Source organism: Euprymna scolopes, chromosome 39, assembly GCF_053919585.1.
Source record: "Euprymna scolopes isolate OS-2025 chromosome 39, ASM5391958v1, whole genome shotgun sequence".
NCBI classification, from domain to species: domain Eukaryota; kingdom Metazoa; phylum Mollusca; class Cephalopoda; order Sepiida; family Sepiolidae; genus Euprymna; species Euprymna scolopes.
The window spans coordinates 36122720-36138367 of record NC_136520.1 but is presented as its reverse complement, the minus strand read 5'-3'; the positions used below and the strand labels follow the sequence as shown (position 1 = coordinate 36138367).

At 33.8% G+C, this 15648-nt stretch overlaps 1 protein-coding gene and 1 pseudogene across 16 annotated transcripts in view; both read right to left on the bottom strand.

Moving 5' to 3' along the window:
- LOC145263738 (uncharacterized) overlaps positions 1 to 15648 on the bottom strand; it is a 727869-nt gene that overhangs the window by 77968 nt on the left and 634253 nt on the right. Inside the window, exon 1 of one of the 16 annotated variants that reach the window (XM_080120731.1) lies at positions 1427 to 2297. The exons of the other annotated variants lie outside the window; for them this stretch is intronic. Coding sequence (XP_079976857.1) covers positions 1427 to 1481 — 55 coding nt within the window. The 5' untranslated portion in view covers positions 1482 to 2297. Of the gene's footprint in view, positions 1 to 1426; positions 2298 to 15648 lie in introns of those variants that run through there. 16 annotated transcript variants of the gene reach the window in all.
- LOC145263989 (U2 spliceosomal RNA) lies at positions 11516 to 11663 on the bottom strand (annotated as a pseudogene).

Here is a 15648-nt window from a genome sequence, read left to right as displayed (position 1 = left end):
AAGCCTTTTTTTTTAAATTAGTGCATTAAAAAAAGTCATTTCCGAGTAGAATTAAAGTTTATCGACCAAAGTCGATTTGGTGCTTATTCAGAATTACACTTATTTAATAATAAAAAAAATACAGAAAAATATTTATGATTGCACGTACTTTTCGCGAAATGAAGATGTCATATTCTAAAAATCACTTACATTGATTAAGTAATTTTTTTTTTAACTACGAAAATCAAAATTTACAGTTTTTAGCGATTTTACTACCAAACTCCACTGAGCATAAGGCTGATTTTAACTTCGACACTTTGAGTAGTCTCGTTCTTATTTATTTCATCAAGGTCGATGAAAACACTACGACTCGGTTAGACGTAAAATTTGATTTCCTTTATTAAGAAAAACTACTTGATCAAATTACATAATCATTATATATGATCTTGGTTGACGTTCTCTAACGAGTACGTACATCATCATATAGACTTTTTTGTATGTTCTTTACTTTTAATTGCCAGCATGGAGTGCAATTCTAAATATGCGCCGTCGATTTTTGTGGTTCATTTATTAAAAGATAAAACAATAGTTCTCTTATGAGTTATCGATCAAATTGCATAGATAACTGAATCTTCGGCGGACCTGAACGAGCTTTCCCCCCTGCCATAAGATTATCATCGATTTAACTTTCATATTAGCAGGAATTTTTCTTTTCTTAAGTTTATCTAATGATTTTTAACATGGGAGATCACTTAAATTATAACATTCTATTATTTTTTTTTACCCTACAAAAATAGCTTAATAAAGAGAGTTTTGTTGATTGACCGAAAAGTGAGGGTATCAATTTAATAGAACATTATAATTTAAAAGTGATCCCGCACGTTAAAACGTATTAAATGAACTAAAAAAAAAAAAAAAAACCCTGCTAATATGAAAATTAAATCTGTTATCGACGATAATCCGCAGAAAAAAAATATAAATAAAAAAAAACGTGAAAAGGAATTTTATGGCAGGGGGGGAGGGGGGCTCTTTCAGATCCGTCGAATCTTCTAAATATTTATTTTATTTCAAAACATTTCGTAATCTGAAAATTCGGTATATTTTTATTTTTTTTAATTAAGAAAAAAATATCAGTTTGTAACTGAATATTTCGTTACGATAACAACAACAAACACACACACACAACAAACTAAAAAACTTATTTATTTAAACAATTTCAACTAAGACAAAACACATAAGTTATTTAGATATATAATTAATAAAACAAACTTCAACAGTTTAGTTATTTTTTTTTTTTTAATGATGGTCAGGTCAACAATTTTGGGGTCGCCACGCAAAAACGTCTTATTTTAAAACCCGTTCATTATTATTTTTAATAAATTAGCAATTTACTCAAGAAGCGTTCTTATATATGAAAAGATGATCACATTGAAAATAATGAACTTACTTTGACAATATATGCTAGGATGTTTCCAGTACAAATCCAAAGTTTCAAGGTACATTTTGAAAATAGATAATTTCTGTTGATATCAAATGGAAACATGTGAGAAGAACGAACGATCATCGCACATGCGCATTTTGAGATTTCATTTTGACTACGTAAATATGGACATTGGGCGCAGCTACAGTTTGTTTGGGACTTTTATTTATTTATATGTAAAAAAAATAAATATTTTATTTTTAAACTTATGTACTTATATAGACCAGCCCTCATGAATGTTCGATATTTGGTTCGGTAAAACCAAGTAACGAGTCACAACAGTTGGAAGGGGATCGCACAAATTATTTAACTTTGATTCCTGAAACAAAATGTTAAAACATTTACTGCTGTATTTACATTCTCTCTCTCTCACACACACACACACACACACACACACACACACACACACACAAAGAGAGAGTAGAACAGGTCTCATGTATGATATGAAAAGAAACTGGAATCTTAGGGAGATATTAATCATACCAGTTGGCTTATGAAGAAGAACCTTAAGTTCTACCTTATGAATCAAGTGCAAAAGAGATCCAGACAATTAATTGCACTTAAGGGAACAGCGAGGATACTAAAAAGAGCTCTCGGTTGGTTTCATTAAAAAGCAGGGCAATGTTGACAGCTGGTTTGGCTGCCCCATATTCAGCGTTACAATCTTCAAAGGAAGAAAATAATTTTTTTTTTTTTTTTTTTTTTTTAATAGAACCCTAGGTGGCCGTAGGATACGGTTTTTTTTTTTTCAGGTTACGGTGTGAAATACGATATTTTTCCGGACCCTGGTTACGGTATTTGTCCCGCCTTATGGTGTTATTTGATTATATACTTTATTTTGTTACTAATTTTTAATGCCGCATCCCGGGGTTCTACTATATATATATATATATATATATATATATATATATATATATATATATATATATATATATATATATATATATATTGTCGTTTTTATTTATTTATTATTTACTCGTGTTACTTTTATTTTTTTTCAGTCACATGGTCATTCCTCCCCCTTTTTTTTTTTTTTTTTTTGCATTTCAGTACACGTGGTCAGTTTATTTGTTTTCTTGTTATTTTTTAGGATTTCGACGTGATTTTGTGGTTGCTTTCGTTTCTGGATCCATAAAATTCAAGGAATGTTTCACCAAGAGTCAGAAACAATTTTTTTTAATTGTTATTTTTATTTATTTACTAGCAAAAGTACCCGTCGTTGACTGGGTTCAAAAACAGCCTACAGAAAATGGACTCTGATTTATGAAAGTATGATAGGTTATGAAAAGGAAGGCTTGTAAAGAGATAGCTTCGAATTTGGGGGTATCAAAACCAAAGCAACATATGATGAGAATAAAAATAAAATAGATAAACCCCATAATTTATTATACCATACCTGTTCACACTGAAACACTTATCACAATATTCTTGTTAAACTTTGTGACATATTTACATTCTATGGAGGTCAGTTGCGAACGAACACCCCCATAATTTTATTATACTATATTTCTTCAAACTGAAACATAATTATCAAAGTATACTTACGCAGATAGATATGAAAAGTCTTTATTAAAGTTTGTGCCTATTTCCATTCTACACAGGTCAGGTGCGAACGCAAATCCCACAATTTTATTATACCATCCCTATTTAAGTTAAAACATACTTATCAAAGTATTATTATGTACATCTATATCAGAAACACTTGTAAACGTTTTTTTTTTTAATTTTTTAGTTCCATACTTTGTAGACAAGGCGTGAACGCAGACCCCCCCACACACACACACACTTTTAATGAACCACTGTTCTGCCAGATCAAACATACCTATTCCTGTGTCTCGATGCATCTATCATTATATGTAATCAGTTTTTTTTAAAATACTCAACCATATAGGAACCTATTCGTGACCAGACACACACACACCTTTATATTATAGATTATAAAACGGTACTGTACATACTTGTGAGGATAAAATGAAGACGAAACAGGAATTGCCCCCCAATTTTCTGTCGGCAATTCTGTCGTCAAGTATAGAAATGCAATAATTTAAAAGTAAAATAAACTGTTCGTATTATAAAATGATAAAACAGGGGCTTATGAATTTTGAAACAAACGCATTTCGCATTTCATGTAAAAAAAAAAAAAAAAAAAAAAAAAAAAAAAAAAAACACTGTGGTTTTACGTGTCATGTAGAAATTAGTATAAATTCCAAAAATTACTAAAAATGACCCAGTAGAAGATGTGCTAAATTTATTTTTGGTATTTTTTTTTTAGATTAGATCCACCTCCACAATTTTCTTTTAAATTACGATTCACATAGGTTTTCGACTATGCTGAATACGGAAATCGCATTGAAATTTTGCAGAAATAAGTAGTTATCGAGATATAAAAAGTTGTATTATGCATTGTATTTTTTGGCGGCCATCTTTGTTACGCGCGTAGGTTTGTTTATGGCGCGCGTGTACGCGCGTAAAAAAGATGGCCGCCAAAGAATACAATGCATAATACAACTTTTTATATCTCGATAACTACATATTTCTGCAAAATTTCAATACGATTTTTGTATTCAGCATAGTCGAAAATTTGTAAAAGTCGTCATTTAAAAGAACATTGTGGAGGTGGACCTAATCTAAAAATTTACCTTATTTTTCAAGTTAAATTCAAGTTTTACGATATCTTTATCTTTATTAAATTGTTAGGTGAAAGTACAGAATAATTACAAAACACTTTTTCCTTCTCATGTCAAGAATGGAGTTTTTATTATTTCATCACGTAATTTCTCTGCATAAGTACTGGATAATTTCCCGTAATTTTTAAAAAATTTATACTAATTTCAACATGACACGCAAGTACGTAATGTTTTCACCTGAAATGCCTTTGTTTCGAATTCTACCATTTTATACAAGCAGCAAAAAAATATTTTTTAAAAATTACATTAGAAAACAATTGCAAAGGGGGGGGATACAATGCAGCAATGTATATTATGAAATGTTTTATCCTTTTTCCATATTTCGTTTAAGAAACCAGAGTTTCTCATTTTGTGTGGTCGCCTTTCGGCTGTTATTCTAACCCGTTACCCGATTTTACAAAGTCAATATGGGTAGTCATGATGCGCCTTTTTTTTTTTTTTTTTCTTGACAATAATGTTCTTTGATATGACAGAGACGCGTTAGAAAAATTAAATTTCTTTTGTTTATGGTCACAAACAAACCCAAATAATTAAACGATTCATTTGTAGAATACGGACACACAGTATAAAAAAAATCCCCTATTTATCTTGGTTTTATACTGGGCATTATTTCATCTTTTGGAAGAAAGTAGTGGTCTATTGCCGACTGAGGCGCTCTAACCAAGAAATTTTGCCTCATCAAGAGTGTTTCCTTTTCAACATTGTTGGGGAAATGCTTCCAACCACCTTGGAAAACTTTGCCAGTCTGCCCAATACTTAAAAATACTAGAGATCAGTACTGACTTCATCAGCACATGTGCATCATATAAGCGGTTTTGAACGAAGAAACTGTTAACCACGTCAGCAAAAACTACTTAGTGACAAGAGGTATAGAAAAGTATCTGTTAATAGACACATAGTATCAATGCTGACATGCTTCAAGGATCTATTCTGGACACAACCCTCTTCCTAATTTTCATCAGTGATTTTCCAAACAATATTCTAAGATCATTGATTGACATTTGTGCAGATGACACGATCATCTATGGCAGCACTTAAGAACTTTAATTTTTTTCTCTTACTGCCCTGGAACATATGATGCAATGAGGAAAAAAATGACCTGTTACTCTACTACCTTTTGAACTGTAGTGACTGATTCGCAAAGTAGTTCAAATGAATAAAAACTAAAAATCAAATATGAGGTGCCTTCAATAAGTTTCCAGACTGTTTTTGTACAGACATTTAGAATCGTCATAGACTCTTGAAAATTCAGTATGTTATTTCCATACATACTATGAGAACGAGTGACCAATTTTTACGATTTCACATTCAAATGAACAGCTGCAGTAAAAATTGGAATACATGCTACTAAAGCCTGGTTGTCACAGCTGGTGATTTTCAAAAATGCAATTTGGACGTGAGGACACTCAAGAAAAATGATATGCAATAAAATTCTGTTTTAAACTTGGAAAAAATGCCACAGAAACATGGAATGTTTTACACTACTTTTAAACCATCTTGCATGAATCGAGCATCAGTTTTTGAGTGGCATAAGAGATTCAACGAAGGAAGGGCGTCTGTGAGGGATGACGAGGTGTGGGAAGAGTAAGAAAGTTAGAACACCAGATTTGATTGGCCAAATAAAGAATTTCATGGATAAGAACCATTGTGTATCAATAGAGGCAGTAAGTGCACAGATCGATGTCAGTGTGGGAACTGAAGATGTGAAAGATTTGCGCGGTTTGTCCAAAAGGTGCTCAGAAAAGATCGGACTATTTGACCAAGATGGGTATGAAGACAGTTCCGTACCCTCCCTCTAGTCCAGTTCTTGCTTTCTGTGACTTTTGGCTATTCCCTAAGCTCAAGAAAAACTTTAGAGGCTGTCGTTATGAGACAACTAAGGAGATGCAAGAGGCTGTGACAAGAGTCATTGACATGCACACACAAGAGGACTTCCACGGGGCCTTCCAGACGTTGTTGGAAAGGTACAGCAAGTGCATTGCAGCTGAAGGAGATTACTTTGAAGAGGACTAGAGTTTCACGTGTGTACTATCAATAAAAGTGGTCATACAAAAACGTCTGGAAACTTATTGAAGGCATCTTGTAGCTTTTATTGTTACCTTTTTTTCTTTCTCCACTTCTTTGGATTCTTTCCTGAAGAGTCGTTGCCAATCTTGCTCTACTCTATCATTATTTTCATGGTAGCTGCTTGACTGGGCTCTCATTTCTGGTTTCTCCTAAAATACTCGCTGCAAGAACTCTAGCTACAACTACAATGAAGAGTTTTCCTTTTTCCCCTCTGTGCATCTACAACTAAATAGAACTTCCATGAACAAAGTTTCTTTCCGAGAATTACTTGTCATGGAGAATAATACCACAGCCTGCTTCCCAGATGATTACAACATCCGCGTTTTTAAGTCCAGTGTTGAATTTTTGTTGCGCTGGCTGCCCACATGAGCAAATTCTAACTTTTTAACCCATTATTTCCAATCCTCTCGTAGTGTTGGTCATCACCAACTGATCAACATTAACCCTTATCCTCGCATTGCCTTTGCGCCTTAACAAATGGTGACACATTAGTTAAAAACAGAAGAAAATGCCATATTCAGTGACTATAAAGACTTTTTCAATGTGGCCATACCATCAAAATTTCCTGTTCTGCACATATCTCTCTACACTATTCAAATGTAATCTTCCTCTGAGGTCATCAGATCTAAATGTTTTAAAGACGTACTTTACATCAATCACATTCTTATATCATTTCTCTTCACAAAACGCGTGTTTTCAATCTTCACTTGTTAGGTTTTAGATAATACAAACGACGGTTTTAGATTTTAATTTAATAATCATAACGTCTTTACTCAGTATACATAAGTACTTTGGCCATCAACTTGTATAGTTTTAAATAACTAGACATTTAGTTCACAAGACACATATGCTTCCTGCCACCATTGGTTAGTGAGGTGTGAGTTTGATCTCACTGTAATAGGTTAAACACGGTCAAGCAAGAAAGCAGATTTCCACTCGAAATAATATCGAATTCCGATTCGTCAAGCATTGTCTTCAGTCCACCTTTTTCTCTCAAACAAATTAATGAGCAAATAATTATCAAACAACTTTCAAATGAACCAAATCACTTGACCAAAATCTCCATGACTCAGAGACGAAATCATTATCTTTATAGAAGATTGCATGAAGAACATTGACAAGCTGCATCACTGGTAGGGCAACCCGGCATTGCTCAGGAGAGAATAAATTTTATAACTATGGTTAGTTAAGTAGTTGATTGCCAAACCTGTGACCAGCATTGTTGAGTAGCAATGTAGGAGTCGGAACAAATTCCTTTAAGAGCCAGAGTTAAATCATGTAAAATTTTAAAAATCTTAACCTATCACTTGGGGTCCGACTCCAGAGCCTAGTTTTCATCATGCTTTGCTTAAAAAAAAAAAAAAAAAAAAACCGATCATGCAAGATCCCCCTCCATGAGTGAAAACATTTTACTTTTACCATGATTAATGTTTGTGCAAATTTTGCAAAAAAATCCAAGGCATGGTTATTGAGAAAAGTGCGAACACATGAATGGATGAACAATTCGGAAGCAATTCTACCCCTATAATACCCCCTAAAGATTAACCAGAGTTATTCCGAAAAATTCCCTTCTGACAAAAATTTACTTTCACCATGATTAATATTTGAGCAAAATTTTTTTTTAAATTCAAGGACTGGTTATTCAGAAAAGTGTGAACAGGCAATTTTATACCTACAATGGCCCCTAAGGAGGGCAATCAAAGTTATCTTGAAAAAATTTGATGCAGCAAAAAATTTATTTCACCATGTCTAATATCTTGCAAAATTTAAAAAAAAAAATCCAAGGTATGGTTATTGAGAAAAGTGAAAACAAATGAACAGACGAATGGGAGTTGAATTACTAGGTCCAATACCTCCTTTGTTGGGGGACAAAAAAAGTATCATTGGTGGCAATTAAGCATATTTACTGATGTATGTAAAATTTCAAATGTTTAGACCCAAAATTGGCTAAGTAATTTGGTAGAGACCGCAAAGATTAAATCTTTTGAATTTTGACCCCTTGACAGCCAAATTTTTGGACAAAAAACAATTAAAAAGCTTACCCTATGTCTGAATACACTTTATGTAAAATTTCAAATGTTCAAACTAAAAATTGGCTGAGTAATTAGGTAGAGACCGCAGAGGTCAATTTTTTTTAAAATTTAACCCCCTTAACATTGATTGTTTTGGGCTCAAATCAAATTAAAAAGTTTGATCCATGTCTAAGTAACCTACATCTAAAATTTCAAGCATTAGATCCAAAAATTGCGGAGGAGCTTGGTAGAATTTTCAAAGGTAAAATCATTGAACCATGACCCCTTGACAGCCAAATTTCTGTCTGAAAACCGACTAAATCTCAATACCCCTTATGTCAAATCTAGAGTCTGTAGATTGAAATTTGACAGAGTAGTTTGGTAGGGAAATGTATGCACACACAGATAGACAATTTCACTTTTATAGATATATAGATTAAAAATTTACTTTCAGTATAATTTAAGTAAAAGTGTTTCTATAAATAAACAACAGTTTACATATTTCAAAAATCGGTTTATAGTCTTATCTTTAAAAAGTATTTCACTTTCAGTATAAATTATTTCTGTAAAAATCAGTTTATAGATATTCTTATGTTTTGCCCTACATTTTCGGGGAGGAGGGGGAAGGTCTTAAAATAACACTGTTTACTTCCAAGGAGTTTCAAACCGGAAGTCGTTTGGATCAGTAAATAGGCTAAATCGTCACCATTGTAAAATGGGTTCACGAAATGAATAGTATAGCTGAGTGAATGTAATAATCCTATCAATTGCACATCATGATACTCTTTTCTTTATAAAGCTTTCTAATATCACTCAGGAGTATTCACTTCTATGCTATATTGAAAAGCAACATTGTAATGAATGACAAAAAGACTAATCTTTAGTGCCCCCCCTTTTTTTTTGGAAGTAGCAGAATATGCTTAAACACTTTGTTTAATCCAACTAAACTTTGGAAATTAAATATTCCATTATCATCAAAATGGGTATAGCTGTCTTGTATGTCAATCACTCCACCTCTGATATGTCTCATTCATTCTAAAACAGGCCATAAATCATGTCACATTTTATTAATGTTATGATCAAGATGACTTTCTTTTTTTTTATATATATACTAGCCTGGGTGCCCGGCGTTGCCGGATATTTAGAGGTGTTGTTGAGCAAAAAAAAAAAAAAAAAAAAATGTGGTAGTAGGCAGGCAGGCTCGAACCCATGACGCGAAGGCGGAAAAGAAAGTGAAAGAAAATCTGACGTCTTACCCCTACTCCATGACGCGGCAGGAAGTTCAGAACGTTAAAAGTAGGCAAAGTCAATCCAACCGATACGATGACTTGCAAAAATAGCTCGCAAAAAGTCGACCCCTCCTTGTAGAAAACTGCCCAGTTAAGGGTGAAGGAATTAATGTTTTGGGGCAATTTTTCAATATTTGTATGTCTGAGAAGTCGAGCTTCAAAATGATACTGATCTCGTTAAAATCCGTTGCCTCTATTAAAATTTTTAAGCAGGCATACATACATACATACATTTAAACAGACAAGGTGAGATTTATATTATAGATTATTATATCATCATATTCGGTTTCATATTTGTAGTAAATATGAACACGTGTTAGATGGCTTGAGCCAGATCTTCCCATAGAAAACACAGTACCCCAGATAAAAATAGCCACTAATGACAGTTCCCAGCAACACAGATAGTGATGACCAGCACAAACACTGTAGATCTGTGGGCTGGAGCTATGTTCGACATCAGTTTAACTGGTGTGTAACCACATCTTTCAGTCAGCTTCCCAGGCGTCTTTGCTAACTTTGAGTGGTTCTGGAGTTATTGCTCTATGGACAAATTCTCCTCGGTTGCAGCACACATCGTGGCCAAACTAACAAAGTCTCCTCTTTGAAAGAAATTGGTTGAGTGGGATAATCATGCATTGCATCCAGATTTGAGTATTGGAGACGAAATAGTACCAATGGATATGCAGAATTTGGCAGAGACAGTATGTTGAACACTTCTAACTTTTTGAGATCTAAAGCTCTCATCAGGCAAATTACCCTGCTACCTCAACTGTTCCTACAGCTACTAACTCAAAAATTATCATCCATTCTACCAAATGGCGATACCATGTAACTCCTTTTCTGCACCCCTTTTCCTATACAATCCAAATTTTCCACTGAGAATATCAGATCTAAACCGGTTTTTAGGATTCATACCATGCATCCATCATGTCAGTTTCAGAATTTCTCTCCATGCAACACATCTCCTCAACCCACCTATTAAGTATTAACAGTCTCCAAGATATCCTGTCTCCGACTAGTTTGTTTAGGCTGACCAATTGATCTGAAAGTCTAGGAATATACTTTAGCATGCCATCGTCTTTAGTGCTTCAACTATTTCTTTTGCACCAACTTGTAAACAAACTGCAGAATATGATCCATCATATCTTAAATGTCTACAAGACATCTCGCCTCCCACTAAATTAGCTCAAATAAACCTGGTTTGTATCTATCTTTATTTTCAATTTACATGTGTACAGCAGATCAATCGATTGTGAAACACCAAGAATATATAATACCAAAACTTTTTATTTATAAACGCAGGTAATTTTCTTTCTTTGAACAATACATATTGTAAATGTCATGTTTATAAAAATTGGTCTCTTATTTCTATTTTTTTGTAATAAGAGCAGTTCAATCTATTTTTTGACAGATAACTGATGAAGAATACAAAGCGTTGGTAAAGTTTTCATTCACCCCCCCCCCCCCCAATAAAACTTTGCTGATAAACAAACCTTGGTGCATCACTTGTTTGCACTTGGTAGACTGAGGTTAAGTTCACTATTACTAATGTAAAAGTATTGTACCTATTTACAATGTCTCCCCACGGGACAGAGTTAGACACCAGGGTCGTTTTTTAACGTGGAGAAAAGATACAAAAATAAAAAATTGTCTCAGTCGTGAAGGACTGCTCCTCCACCGAAAGAGAACAAGAAATAGAAGTGCAGCATCTGAAGAACAGATGGTATTTATTTGCTCCCCCACTGAGCAAATTAGGCACAAGGCCGTTTTTAATGTGAGGTAAAAACCAGCTCCCCTAAAAGTAGGCAAAAAGGGGGCACTCTGGTTACCAAAAATAATAATTGTCCCAGTATAGAGGGTTTCCCCTCCATTGACTGGTACAAATTATCTTAAGTGCAGCATCTGCCGGAACAGATGGTGTTTATTTGCTCCCCCACAGAGCAAATTAGGCACAAGGCCGTTTTTAATGTGAGGTAAAAACCAGCTCCCCTAAAAGTAGGCAAAAAGGGGGCACTCTGGTTACCAAAAATAATAATTGTCCCAGTATAGAGGGTTTCCCCTCCATTGACTGGTACAAATTATCTTAAGTGCAGCATCTGCCGGAACAGATACTACACTTTGATCTTGGCCAAAAGGCCAAGAAAGTTGTAAAAGTATTGTAAGTAGCAATTAATTTAGCCAGTGTGAAGTTTGGTAAGGGTCATCTTTAGTGTATTTCACAAGAACCTATCTACATACAGAATTATACCTACAGATGGGTTACACGAGTTGAAGCAGGGGGCAGAAGTCAAACTCTGCAGACAAAACAGTCAAACAATGCCAGGATATAACGAATGAGTCACTTATTCAAGCGAAAGAAAACTAAGGGTTTTAGGAGTTTCTTTGTTGGAAGCATGCAAACACGATGTGTCCAAATGATGTAGAGACTGATAATCTCAGTCAATGTTACCGATGCCTCTGTATGTTTGTGTTATTCATTTTGTTGGATAGTAAGTTTAAGAAGTAGAGAATTAGTTGTTAGTCTCTCTCTTCCAAGTGCACTCTCTTTAATAAAACCTTGAAGAAACTCAGCAAACGTCTCCTCTTGTCTTTCCTGCATAAGAAGTTAAACTAATGATCAAGAACCACTATACGAGACTATAACAACCACACATACAACATGACGAAGATTAAAAATAACATTTTTTAAACTCCTTAAAATTTGAGGAAAATACTTAACACAAAAAATAGCTTCCTGTGGCCTAAAAAAAATCTCATGATATCTGGGCAATCTTTATTTTACATATCCTTTTCTACGTGCTACAGATGTCTGTATTAAACAAACAAAACCAAGTTTAGGGGTGGCACTACCTTCTCCACTTGTAACATGGTGGCAAGGAAATGAAGGTAATTTTGCATATAACTTGTACTTTAAACACCCATATTAAGCAGTCCTTGTGGCATACTCGTCTTGACAAGGCAAGTTGTTGACCTTCTTCTAACTTAAGATAATGGATACCCCTTGAAATGGTGCCTGCACTCTAAGAAGTCTATCATGAAGCAAGTTGTGTAATCCCCAACCTTATTTTTCTAACCTTGTATTGTTTCCATATGACAACTGGAAGCAAAGCTGGGATAAGCAGAGAAAAACTGGAGTTATTTCAGAGGTGATGTGCTGGAATAAGCAATTTTTTGCAGGAATCAGAGTTGTTTATCTTTTTTTTAAAAACCAACTACTGGGTTGTATTTGTTCCAGTTGATCCTCAATGCAACTATTTGAGAGTCTAGTCTGCCCTACTATTTAATCCATAGCGGAAGAGAAGGATCCATACCTTATACAAGACTATTAGAGAACGTGACCTTTACAGCCAATTCCAAACTTACAGAAGCTGCCGGAGGCAAGTAGACATATTTTGGATACGAAAAAAAGAGAGGAGAGTTATAGAAAGAGATGAAGGGAATAGTAAAAGATGAAGGAAGAGGAAAGGGGAGGCGTGAACAGATAATTAAAAAAAAAAAAAAAAATGGATGAAGTGTAGGGGGAGAAAGAGGAGGAGGAAGTGAAGACAAAAACAAAAAAGAGAAAATCCTACACTAGGTTAAAAGGTTTGTTCAGTGAATTGTTTTTCGTCCAACTGTCTTTTCAGCGAGATATCCTTTGACCAACTGTCTGTTAGCGAAATGTCCTTTGGCAAAAAGTCCAGACATTTTTTTTTTTGCCGAGCTTAAAACAAAAGAATTTTTTTCCTCTCATTTCTGCTAATGTTTCTTTCTATAAAAATGAATGTTGCTTCTTTTTTATCAGCAGAGAATTGACACATCTGTACATAAAATCTGTTGTGGCAGAAGTTATTATAAATTCTCTTTTTATAGACTAACTAAATAAATACCTGTTCGACGTGGAGAGAGAAAAAATACAAATGAAACATTTCTAAACAAATTGTTTTTTAATGACTAAATTTCCCAAGGAAACAAACTATCTAATATGCTACCCAAAATTATAAGAAAAACTATAAAAAATAATTCAATTAAAACAACAGTAACTGACCATGAAGGCCTGGTCAATTGGTATTTTCATGGCAAGTGCTCGTCTGAGCTTTAATCTATGCCCCTCCCCCGCCAAATTTTTTGCAAAAAGAATACTCGACTAGCTACATCCACTATCAACAGTTTTTCCCACTCTCTAGCTGTGCCTGAATCTAAACAGATTCCATGAGCAAAGTTTCTTTCCTAGAACTGACCACATGTAGAACACTATTCCATTGGACTGCTTCCTGGCCGATTACAATATGGTATGAGAAATTCTGTATATGGCAGCCATCTTTTCTTGTTAGCCCACCCACGCATTAGTGGTCAGCTGTCATTGGTTTAAATTTGAATGTGTCAGGTGATTGACTTGGCGCGCTTTTGTACCATGCTTTTTCTTTCAGTCTAGACAAAGCTCGGCATCGGGATAGACTCAAAACCCAGCAGGTACTACTGGAGGGAGCTAAGATAATTCCTTCATGAACACTAAACAGTTGGTGAATGAAGGACCACATCTTTACAAGCAGAGACAACTAAAATTGCTGAATCTATCCAAATTAAGGATGACATTCAAGAACTGTTCATGTATATTTACCGAATATTGGATCTTATCTCAATTCACCTCGAGTCCCAAGGGGCTCACATTATGCCTTATTATAGGTGCCATCACTCCCACAGAGTTTACCATGAGCATTCATGGATCCTTACGAGGAACAACGAACTAACATTCCAACATTAGGAATTCGAACTAAAGGCTCCATGCATATGGGGGCAAATCGGGCCACCATTTTGCAAAGGGACACTACCAGAACCAATAAACTTTCATTGCAGTTACATTTGAATAAATTTTGAGTTTGAAAGGTATGGCTTTTGTATTTGTGGATTCTTTTGCCTCTGCAGGGAGGAAATTGAGATGTGAGAAATAAATTTCTCACAATGGTAGCCTTCAAGTCCAATGTAAGCAAATTCTTGTTGATCTGCCTCTTTAAATAATCTAAATTCTACCCAATCTACACTATTAACGATTACTAAACTACCACCTTACATTCATTAACCCTTATCCCTAAGTGGCTTTCAGGCCTTGATAAGTGGTGACTCCTTTATAATTAAAAAAAAAATAAATAAAAATAGGCGTCATACATCTTGGGTGAAAAGAGAAATGTCGAAGATTGAGGCTGGAGAGAGGAAGCCTCGGTCGCCTTGTTAAAACCCAACCTTGTGTCTAATTGCACTTGTGGGAAGGCAAATAAGCAAAAACACACGTAATTAAATAAATCTTAATCAATAATATTTTCTACACAGCAAATAGTTTGATATTTTAACTTTTAAAATTATAATCATCATTGCTTGACTTTTTATTTTAATATGTAAAAAAATGATTTGTAAATTATTCACAAATAAGCGAATTTAAAATGAAAAAAAAAAAAAAGAAAAAACAAAAAGAAAAACGCCATTTTACTTTAACACAATAAAACAACACATAACTATTCTTTTCTTTTTACATCTAAATGAATGTGATATTTTTCCCGTTTATCCAAACAATATTTATATTAAAACACCCCAAGTTTACTTAGTTTAAGGATAAAAAAAAATATATTTTGGAATATGCAATATACTGATAGAAAAACAAAGTCAAGGCTATACTTCATTTGTATGTTTATTTTATTAACAGTTTCTAAAAAATATTCTGTATAATTAATTTATAATTTTATTGTCATATTTTGTTATACTTCTTTTGTTATACTTTTTGCAATGCTTCTCTTGATATTATTATTATTATTAGTAGTAGTAGTAGTAGTAGTAGTAGTAGTAATTAAAGCAATTTAATGAAAAAGTTTCAAAATCAAAATGATAACTTCCGTTTAATTAGTTTGAAATTCAAATAACTTCTAGCTTCCGGTTACGTTCATGCACTCATCAATTTATATATAGCAAAATCTAAGATTACTTTGGAATAATTTCTTTAAAAAATCTCCGTTTATCTTTCTTAAAAAAAAAAAAAAAAATAAAAAAAAAACCTCATTACGTCTTTTTTCTCCTGTGTGTTTTTTAATAATAAAGGTTAAAAACAAAGTAACTGTTTCAAATTACTCAATAATATAAAATTGTTTTATTTAGCCGATCGACAC